This window comes from Camellia sinensis, chromosome 1 (assembly GCF_055761805.1).
Source record: "Camellia sinensis isolate YWXY chromosome 1, ASM5576180v1, whole genome shotgun sequence".
Taxonomy (NCBI): domain Eukaryota; kingdom Viridiplantae; phylum Streptophyta; class Magnoliopsida; order Ericales; family Theaceae; genus Camellia; species Camellia sinensis.
The window spans coordinates 65,941,651-65,953,322 of NC_138961.1; the positions used below are offsets into that span (position 1 = coordinate 65,941,651).

At 41.8% G+C, this 11,672-nt stretch overlaps 1 protein-coding gene across 1 annotated transcript; it reads right to left on the reverse strand.

Annotated features, from left to right (window-relative positions):
* Positions 1 to 5,632: 5,632 nt before the first annotated feature.
* Positions 5,633 to 6,097, reverse strand: LOC145799746 (uncharacterized). Its single transcript, XM_082889394.1, has one exon. It carries the CDS (start codon positions 6,095 to 6,097, stop codon positions 5,633 to 5,635), a length of 465 nt encoding a protein of 154 aa, XP_082745520.1.
* Positions 6,098 to 11,672: the final 5,575 nt, after the last annotated feature.

Consider the following 11,672-nt stretch of genomic DNA (forward strand, 5'->3'; position numbering starts at 1 on the left):
CCGTCGGCCGTGTGCCTCGGTTCGGGACCGCTTAACTACCTCCGTTTGCTCCGGTTTTTGGCACGCACCTTGTTTCCTCTCCTTAGAGGGACACTGTGGCTCGGGAGACCACCTTCATGGTCGCGCACCACTTTCGATGCTTAATAGTCAGTTTTCGGGGCCCTCTGCTGCGCGTTTTGGCCCCCGAACCTTTGTTTCGCATCGGTGTGGGTTCATTTTTGGCATGGACCCTACTTTCATTATTACGAAGGTGGTAGTAGGGTGGAAGACCACCTTTTATTATTGGAGACCATCTTTCCCCGATCGGCTGGTTTGCTTGACAGGTAGGTGGTCTCCCTCACTTTTGAGCCACATTTTCTGGTCTCTCATACCACCATTGAGTTGTATTCACCTGGGAGACCACCAATATGGGCTGGCCGACCACCTTTTGAGCTTGACCCTTTTAAACCTAGTCAGCCGACCAGGGGCATGGTCGGTTGACCACCTGAACTGGTCGGCCAGCCATCTGCTTTTTCCTCTCTCTGAGTGTGTTCCAGCTGTGCCAGCTGGGAGGCATTTGGTGCATCCTCCATAGTGTATGGAGGATGTTTGGCCTAGCTTTTAAGCTTCTTTGAGAAGCTTTAGACCTTCTCCTCTATAAAGGAAGGGCCTTCCCTCCTTGGCCTTGGTTCAAAATTTTGCTTCAAGGCATACATACACTTCCCTCTCTATTTCTCTTCATTTTAGCTCCAAAGGTCCCTTGTTCTTGCACCATTGCACTACACCTCTTAGCCTAACCTCTCCATCATCCATCCAACCACCTTGGAGCTCATTTTTAGAGGTTGAAGACTTGCTATCTTGGTCCAGAAGTTGCTGGTTCCTTTGGCTACAAGGGGTAACACTCCATTTCCCTCTTTTTGACATTGTTTTGCTTCATAGTTTAGCTCTACTTGCAAGAATATTTAGGCTTTATCATAAACTGAAAAAAAAGTCTTTTTTTGATCTTCTAAACATGTTTGTTTTAGACCATTTTTGTATTGGGGGTCGTTTACCCCCTTGCATGCTTCATTTCCTTATGTTTTGAGCTATGCTTTAGAGCATTTGTGTCGGCCTTGGTTTGGCCTTTTAGCCACTGAAATCCAGTGGATTTTTAGTGGCTAACATGTGTCTTTGAGCCTCAAAATCTGAGAGGGGTGACCCTCTCACCCTTTGTTCTCTTTACTAGCTTTCTTGGCCTTCCAAAGGAGCCCCCTATTTGCATGTTTCAAAGCCATCCTCTAAGCCATTTGTGATGAGTTTTGTGACCTGCATGACCGCTGTCCAGAGGTGGTTTTGCCATATTAGATGTCTATTATGCATGTGTAGAGTAATCTTCTTCAAGGCCTTTCAAAGGGGCCTTCACTTGCATGCTTCCTAGACTAATTTCAGGCCCTTTTCAGTGAGTTTTAGGGCCATCATAACCTCTTCCCAGAGGTGGTTTTGCCATTTTGTATGTCTATCTTGCATGTGTAGAACAACCCTCTTATTGGCCTTTCAAAGGGACACATCATTCTTGCATGTATTGACTGAGTTTTAGTGGGTTTTTGGGCATTATTTGGGATGGCATACTTCTATTTTTGGCTGGTTTGGTGAGCTCTCATGTGCTTCATATAGTTGTAGTGAAAATCATGGTTCACTAGCTTATTTTGCATGCTTTGTTGAACCTTGATTTTAGCACTTTTTGGCCTTACCTTAAACTGATTTTGTGCATATTTTGGACTGCCCTAGCTCTATTTTTGGGTCTCATGGTCGAATGATGCTTGTTTTGCATGCTTGTAGTTCAATACACTTGCCTAGCTTCGAGATTTGAGGTCTATTGCATGCATATACTGAGGTGTTTTCATGCTTTGGGGTCATTTTGCATCATATTTCAGAGCCTATGTGAATGCCATATCCTCATGTTTTCTCCTCTTTAAGTGTGCTTGAGAGTTGTGCATGAATGCCTCGTTTTCGGACCATTGAATGAGCTTCATTCCATGCACTTTGAACCATCATTTTGGGCCATTTTCCCACTGTTTCAGACCTACCTAGGGTCTTTTTGGGGTTGGTTTTTCCATTCGTGCATTGATTTGTGTACCTATAGTGTAACGCACTTCACTAGTTTCGGTATTCGGGCCATCTAGCACGCATTGGGTAACATATTTGCATGATTCGGGACCATTGTACATCATGTTTCAGAGCTGGAAAATGTATGCTTGTATGCCATATTTCATCCTTTGCCATGCTTAGTTAGACTTGCATGTTGTGCCTTAGGATTGGTCCATTGCATTCGTGCATGCTTGCATGTATTTCGGTTGTCTCATTTTCATCATATGGCCACTGATGTGAGTGTGGCTGAGGTCCACTCATATTGGTGTAAGTCCATCTTGCATTTGTACATGCCATTTAGTTCATGTGCGCATGATAGTCTTCGTAAGTGCATTGTGTATGCTATGTTATGTCACGTGCATTGTGTATGCCATTTTAGCCCATAGCATTGCGTATGCTAGGTTGCATGTTAGTCGCATTGTGTATGCCATCTCATTGCTTTGTGTTCGGAGTAGGGTTTAGTCCGAACACGGAAAACGAGGGACGTTTCGTACTCCAAGTGACGAAACGTGCCTCGATTCTCGGTCGCCGACACTCTTGACTGTCCATGATAGAGTTGTTGGCTTTACTTGCTTATATGTGCATTCATTTCACATTGAGTTGTGCAATTCGATTTCTCGGCCATCATGCATCGAGATGCGTGGTTGGTGGCATGAGGATCGAGAACTACACTCCCTTGAGCTTGTGCAAGGACGGGGAGACTGGTCATGCACACATTTGTTGAAAATACATTACCTTTTCTCTCTCTTACCTTTGTTGCAGAAAAACCAGAAACTAGAGGTGGAAACTGGTCAGCTGACCAGATTTTCTGGCAGGCCGACCACCCTCTTTGGTCTCCACCACAAAGGGTGGTCGGCAGGTGGTCTCCCATGCTAATAACTGGTCGATGGCCTTCCCAAGGTGGAGTTTCAGCCTTCTGGAGCTTTGTGCAAGTTTCTGAGATCAATTACAAACAAAGGCGAGGAGAGGCGTCGCGATGGAATTTCCCGACAAGGGGACCCGAGTATGCATGCATCTTTCGTCATTCAGAACAAGAGCTGAGGCAGTCCATTTTATAGCTTGCATGCTAGTTTATTCGCTTTCCTAGTTAATTTGTTAATTAATTAGGGTTTTGTAATATTTAATTAGCTAGAATAGTTAATTATTTATTTGGACTGTATTATTTATTCGGACCCTCCGAGGAGGGAAATGTTGTAATAAGTGCGCGTGTGTATGATATATGTCTTCCAACCCCACGTCTTTCTCTCTTTTATTTACCAGCTTATGATGGTTAGTTTAGGGCATGTTTCAATTAGCATACTTATGATAGCATGTTTGCATTCATTCATCTGTCTTGCATGCACCGGGCTCGGCGCATCATACTAACTGCATTGTATTTCAATTCCGAGTTGAATACTTGTTAGTTGTAGCATTTCACATGCCATCTTTAGAATAGCCGAGCCTATTGTAGTTGCATTCCTGCATGTGTTGCATTAGGCATTTCAGCATAGTTAGGATCATGCATGGATTTGTAACATAGCTTCTGTTTTGGCTTGGAGTACTCGGTGAGTGTTTATGCTTTAGCATCCTTGCATGTGTGTGAGTGACTGCCATGATAGCATGCTTACCATGAGGCTATTTGCTTATGTGATATACCTGCCTGAATGCCTGTGGGTGAAGGTTGGATTATCTGAATTGGAATAATGCATTAACTGTGAGTTTTAAGCCCACTTGAGAGTGGCAAACCATCACGTTTTCTAAGCCCACCCGAGGGTGGCAAAATCCACGTCTTAGCCTACTTGCGAGTAGCACCTTCAAACCGTTTGTCAAAACGAACATGAGATGTTTTGTTCCAATTCAGGAGACCCAGTCTATACTTGTACGCTGTGCGCATCACATAGTAATTCTAGGCTAATAACCAGAATAAGAGCACATATGTGTTCAAAACTTGATATCATGGTTAGTAGAGGCCGATCTTTGATTGGGCGAGCGGGGGTGCTCACAAAGTGACCTTCCCCATTCATACCCAAGTTCCCGAGCCGAGACAACTTTGGTGATGACGAACACGTGGCCTTAGGCAAACGAGTCAGGGTTTCCTAAATTTCCCAAAATAAATATTTAGGTGGTGACTCTGTATCTGGCAAAGCAGTCCATGTTTGGCACTTCTTTCTAAAAATCAGTTTTTCAAAAAACGATTTGCCGGATTTGGACTCTTTGATGATTCATCGGTCTTGCATTGCACTCTGCGAGATTAGATATAGGACCGTGACTTTTGAGTCTGAACTGTAGTAAGCCCAAATGAACAAAACGGGATTTCCCTCCCAGGATGTTCGAAGACGTCTACAGACCCCAAATATCTGTATGGACGAGCAAAAGACTCAGACACACAACTAACACTATGACTAGAAAATGAACTACAGTGATACTTCCCAAATTGACAGGCTTCACACTCAATATGAGAAACATGACTCAAGCCCGGAACAACTAACTTAAGCTTGGCCAAGGAGGGATGACCCAAGTGAAAATACCACTAAAGAGGAGGTACACTAGCACTCAACACAGTAGATGGAGGATGAGGAGAGGTCTCAGTGTCCAAAAAGTATAAGCCATCCTTCTTATGCCCCGAACCAATCATCCTCTTGGTTTGGAGGTCCTACAAAACACATGAAGTAGGAGAAAAGGTTATTGAACAATGGAGAGCTTGAGTCAATTGGCTAACAGAAAGCAAATTAAATGGAAATTTAGGAACATAAAGACCAGAAGGTAAGGAAAATGATGAAGCGGGATGGAGTGGACCTTGACCACAGACAGGCCGAGAAGATCCATCAGCAAGTATAATGGTATGATCAATAGGTCTACGAGTATCAAAAAGAGAGGAATTACCAGAGATATGGGAACTAGCACTAGAGTCTAGGAGCCAAGCCTGAGAGGACTTAGCCACACATGCAATATTACCTGAACTAGCCATGGTAGCAGTAGAGGATGAAGGTAGATTAGGCCGGAGAGACTGGACAAGAGCAGTAAGCTCACTAATATGAGTAGTGAGTGTCTCATGAGAATTAACTAGAGAAGTATCAGAGCCAGTGGACAACAAGGAAGACTGTGAGGATGGAACATCCATAACCTGATGAACATGATCAGGTTTGCCATACTTCTGCCAACACCAAGGTTCAGTATGACCTTGGGAACCACAATGAGTACACTTGCAATTGCTACGTGTACGAGAACTAGGTCCACTACTACCCCGTAAACCACCACGGGAGCCACCACCACGAGAACCCCGTGAACCAGAATAAGAGCCCCGGTGACTAGATATGCCAAGAAAACCCCCTTGAGTAGACCCACGATCAGCACTACTCGAGACTAATGTAGAAGATGACAAGATAGAGGACCTAGAGATGGATTGGGGCTTCCCCAAAGAAGAACGTAACAACCGAGAGTAGGCATTAGTAGCAGAAGGTAGGGTCTCACTGGCAAGAATCTGATCCTTAAACCCCCGCAATTCAAGATCTAATCCAGAGAGTGAAGAAGCCATCATGAACTCTTCCTAATGTTGCTTCTGTTTGTTCACATCAGTAGTGAAGGGACGATGTTGCAATAACTGATCCCACAAGGTCTTGAGACTACTATAATAATCAGGAAGTGAACGGCCATACTGGCGTATAGTAAAAATCTGCTCATATAGCTCATAGAGCCGAGAGACATTACTCTGATTTGAAAAGGATCCAACACGGGAGTCCCAAATTTCTTTAAAGGTATCACAAAATTCCACGGAAGTTGCAACCTGTGGTTCCAATCTATGCCAGATCCAAACCATAACACTGGAATCCTCACTACACCAATCATCAAAAGCTCTGTCATCAGTGGCAGGAGGGAGTTCGCTAATGAAGCGGGATTTCTTCTTACCACATAAGAAAATTTTTACAGCATGAGCCCAAGCCAAATAATTCGCACCATTCAACTTCTTGGTAGTAATATATTTGGGCATGTCATCATCTTTACTCACAGCCATTGCTTTGGTCTCAATTTTAGCCATGACAAGCAATCACACAAAGTATTCAACACAAGAGTATGAAGGCCAAAATATTCAACACAAACTATTCAACCAATCAATACGTACAACCAAGAGTATAGCCATTGGAACTAGTTCAATCAATAAGAATTCAACAAAAATCAACACTGTAAAATCAATCAGACTTTCCTAGAGAAGTTTCAGTCCCTATGCAGTAAGTTTCAGTGGGGGAAAGCTGGAAAATAACACTGCCGACTATGTGTAGTAGCAAAATAAGGCCAAAAACAAAGCAAACATCAACCCAACAGTAGCAAATCAACAAATTAATGGCAAATAACAGGGAAGGGAAGAGTTTCGGCTCCTAGAGAGAGGATTCCAGCAAGTGGATTCAACAAATAACAGTTCCAAATCTAGATTTGTCGATTGAGACAAAAAAAATCGAAAAACATTCAAAAATTGAAAACTCACCTCAGGGATGTTCAAAAAATTCCATAAAAATCACCATATATCTGAGGATTAAATTTCAAATCTAGGGGTGGAAGACCCGTCCGTACAGTGCTTACGTCATGCTGACATCATTGTATGGCTGATGACATCAACACGTCTCGGTCACCTCCAATCAATCTTCAGAGTCAGTAGAAATCTTTCCAATGAAGAATAGATTGCTCTGATACCAAGTTAGAATGTAAAAACATGGAATTTAGGGTTAAGATTAAGAAAGAAGAAAAAGAGAAAAGAGAGAAGAGAGAAATTTTATATCTATTGAATAATCTTCCAGAACCACCCTTTATATCAGAAAGTCAAATATATATACAAACCCTAACATAACAATATGACCATCGTACCGTCAACTTAAGTAAATATTAACAAAAGAACAAAATAACAAAATAAGTATTCTAACAACACCGATTTTCCAAAAAGAATTTCCGGATTTGGACTCTTTTTGTGTTTTCACTATTTCACATTGCACTTGTGAAATCAGATTCAGAACCACAGGTAGAGTCTGAACTATAGGGCTTATACGTCTTCCGAAAAGGGGCACGAAAAGTCGAGCTACACACCCGAAGCAGCATCTGGCACCGGTAAAGGGAGATATAGCCCCGCATTAGTGGTAGTCCCCTTGCTCCTTTGACAAATTTGACAATGCTTCACATGATGTTGCACATCCTTGGTCATGCTCGGCCAATAATAAGCATCTTAAAGCAACCCAAGGGTCTTGTTCTTACCAAATGCCCCATCTTATGATGCTCAACCAACAAATGTGCCCTCAAGGAACAACTAGGAACACACAACTTAAGGTCATGGATGAGGAATCCATCCCTTATCATGTAACTTGGACAAGCCATCCTATCTTGTGACGCCTCCAAAATTATACCATAAATGTAATCCCGTAAGCGGAAAGATAATAGAAATAATATGCTTTCGTTCATTAAAGTTCGTATACAAAAGATAACACATGCGATATGCATTCACAAACCGTTCATCTTTAATCTACAGCATGTGTTACAGTGATAATTGAACTGAGAGCCAAACGGGTAATTAAATGCTCTATAGGCTTACATCTTTCCAAGTCGTTGCTTGGTTATAACAAAAGTCAGCCTAGCTCAATACAGTTTAAGCCCTTGGCTATACAAAAAGTAAAACAAAATAAAGAAGCCCTTGCTTTCCAAAAGTCCCTCCAAGCTATTGCCTTGGCAGAGGCATGTCATCAGCACCTGAAAATGGTTTTCACAAATAGGGTGAGCCAAAGCCCAGTAGGAATAATCTAACACAGTATATGAGATTTAGCAGAGATATAAGTACAATGTGCATACACAATGTTTGTGACAAAACATTCACATTTTTATAAGATCGTAAAGTACCAGAGTTCGGATTTCAATTCATTTTCCATCTATTCTTTTCAAGTTAATTTACCCTTTTCAACTCATGATCCAATTCCATTTTCTTTCAACAACTCAATTGAGACTACAACTCAGTGGTTATCTAATCAATACAATTACCACACAAACACTTCAATCTGCCATATTATGGCAATTTCGTTGATCGGCACACATGTATACACAAGATTTCGGGACTTTCACCCTGGACACTCCAGCCAACTTAATTTCAATGGAGTCCATCCCCTATCTCCTCCCAAACATCATACATATACAATGTATTTAAATATAGTCATATTCAATGACAATCAACAATAGATTAGTTTTAATTCATCTAATCCTCATGCAAATTCTACAACAATCATAGCTATCCTTCTTCGATAGCCCAATACAGTTATTTCTAAACAGATATTCAATCTCAAGACAAATAATTTATTCAAAACTTCCAAAGGCAAGAGGTATTACATACTCAACTCCACCATCTATTTCAATATCCGCCCAATTTCATGTCTACAACACCAATTTCATTTATTTATACAAAATAAATATTATAATCATTTTAGGGCAAACCCCCACTTTTCCCCCCCCCCCAATATCAACCCAAGTTCCAAAATCAATAATTTTGACACAATACAACCTCATTTACAAACTCCATAACCATTTATTTTTCATTCATCAAAAACCCCTCTTTTATTTCACACCCAAACCCTAGGTTTCTTCAAAGTACTTCCAAATTCCATCATTGTTACACAACGACAAATAACTAAGCTAAAGACCATATGAAAGTGTAGAACATCACGAGCAAAGCAAGGTTGAAACTCCAAAGACACCAAAACCCACTTTTGTTCGGATGAAAAGAGAGCTCGCGACGTGCTCTACCTTTTTCTCAAAGACACTAGGGTGAAGAACCTAATGGATCTAGGTGAAATAGAAGAGAGAATATGAGTTTTAGATAGAGAAACTCAAGATCTAGGGTTTTGGAGAGTTAGAGAGAGAGAGAGAGAGAGAGAGAGAGAGAGAAGAGTGAAAAAGTAATGAAAAAGGTCATTCTCGCGATCTATTATATACGTATGATGCTCGAGCGTCAGACACAATGTTCCGCTTGAGCATAAGAAGCAACGCTCGAGTGTCGAATACATATCTACAGAAGTTTTGTTGACGAAGGACATCGCTCGAGCGCAAGATTGGATGCTCGAGTGTCCACCTGCTCGAGCGTGGGAAATGTCGCTCGAGAGTAGAATGCACTCCTCCAGTATTTGCAGGTTTGCACAAATACTGAGAGTTCGTAAAAAGCCCGCTTGAGCGATAGAATGGCCGCTCGAGTGGAGGATTAAAAATCTGGGCAACATAGGTTTGGAAAATCAAGCAACCAACTTGTTCCAAACACACAACTACAATCCAAATGACTAATCCAAGGAACGACAAGGGTAATAAGAGATGGACAACAACATTTCACCATGAAACCTGAGTCCGGAACATAACAAAATGTTGGGTCAAAACTGGAATCGCTATATATCCCCCCTTTGCAAAGCATCAAAGATCTTCGAAGAGTAAGGATCACTTACATAGAATGTGCAAAATTCATCAAAACCCACAACTTCATTTTTCATTTCAATCAAGAGAGCCATTCGCCTACTTAACCCATCTGCAACCTTATTAAGAACCCCTGATTTGTGGCGCAAAGAGAATGTGAATTGTTGCAAGTAGGCCACCCATTTGGCATGGCGCTTGTTAAGATGGGATTGACTATTGATGTACTTGAGAGCTTCATGATCGGTGTTGAGCACAATCTCCTTATATGGAAGATAGTAGCTCAAATGCTTGATGGCTTGGATAATGGGATAAAATTCCAAGTCATAAGTGGAATACTTGAGCTTGGCCCCATTCAAATTTTCACTAAATGAAGCAATGGGCTGCCCTTCTTGGCTAAGGACGCCTCCAGTGCCCAATCCTGATGCATCACAATCAATTTCAAAGGTCTTGTCAAAATCCCGTAATGCCAAAATTGGAGCCTCCGTAAGCAACTTCTTCAAAAGATGGAAGCTATCGGTGGCTTCCTTGCTCCACTCAAAAACTTTAAGCTTGAGAATGTTGGTCAAAGGGGTAGTGATGCTACTAAAGTTTCAGATAAATTGCCTATAGAAAGTAGCCAAACTATGAAAACTCTGTACTTCTTGGATACTAGAAGGAGTGGGCCAATCCACAATTTCTTTGACCTTCTCCACATCCATAAGCACCCCACGAGAAAACACAACATATCCCAAGAAGATGACTTGGTCTACGGCAAAGGTGCACTTCTTAGTGTTTCCATAGAACTTGTCTTGCCTCAAAAGTTCAAAGACTTGCCGAAGGTGGCATAAATGCTCTTCCAAACTTCGACTATAGATCAAAATATCATCAAAGTAGACCACTACACACACCTCCAAAAGTGGTTGCAACATTTGTGTCATCACTCTCATAAAAGTACTCAGAGCATTGGTAAGTCCAAATGGCATCACAAGCCACTCAAATAGGCCATGAGGCATTTTAAAGGTTGTTTTCTACTCATGATCAAGCTTGATGCGGATTTGATGATACCTGCTTCTAAGATCAATCTTAGAAAACACCTTTGATTCAGCAAGGCAATCCAACATATCATCCAATCTTGGAATTAGAAAGCGGTACTTGATTGTAATCTTGTTGATTGCACGACTATCCACACACATACGCCAAGAGCCATCCTTCTTAGGTGTCAAAAGCATCGGAACACCACAAGGTCTAAGGCCAGGCCGGATATACCCTTTAGCCAAAAACTCTTCCACTTGTTGTTGCAACTCCTCTTTCTCCTTTGGAGACATGAGATAGGCCAGTTTGTTTGGAAGCGTTGACCCGGATACCAAATCAATACAATGTTGAATGTCACGCATAGGAGGCAAATCGAGAGGAAGTTCTTGGGGGAAAGCCATCAGAATACTCTTCCAAAAGAGTAGCCACCTCAACCTTTCGTTTAGAAGCACCCATGTGTATAACCGGAACCAACACCAATACAATCCCAAAATCCCGACTCTCTTCCACAAACTCCTTGGAAGCAAACAACGTAGTGGCACTAGGAGATGACTTGGAAACATCCTTGGAAGTAACCTTTTCCTTCATTGGAAGTAAGGTAAACTGGATATCATTCTTGATAACGGTGTAGTGTTTTGTTTGCCATCATGCAAAGATTGTTGGTTGTACTGCCAAGTTCGCCTAAGTAGAATGTGAGAAGCATCCATAGGCACTATATCACACCATGCCTCATCAAAGTATTTTTTCCGGATAGAAAATGAAACCAAGCACCGTTTGGTAACCTTGATCTCATTGCCTTTCTTGAACCAAGATAGAGAATAAGGATGGGGATGTTCCTCTGTCGGAAGATTGAGTTTGTCCACCACTTCTTGAGAAACTATGTTCTCACAACTTCCACTATCAATGATCATGTTATAAACACGACCACCAATGTTGCAAGTGGAATAAAAGATATTGGTACGCAACCAATCTTCTTGGCTCTCTAGTTTTGGTGAGAGAAGAGTCTTTTTCAGCATAAGAGCAAGACCCTCTTCTTCATCACTATCTTCACCAATTGCCACATTACCCCGAAGGATCAAAGATTGGAGCATCTTCAAAGTCAACATGCTCCTCAACTTCTTCAATGAGAAGTGCCTTGTTTCGATTATTACCCA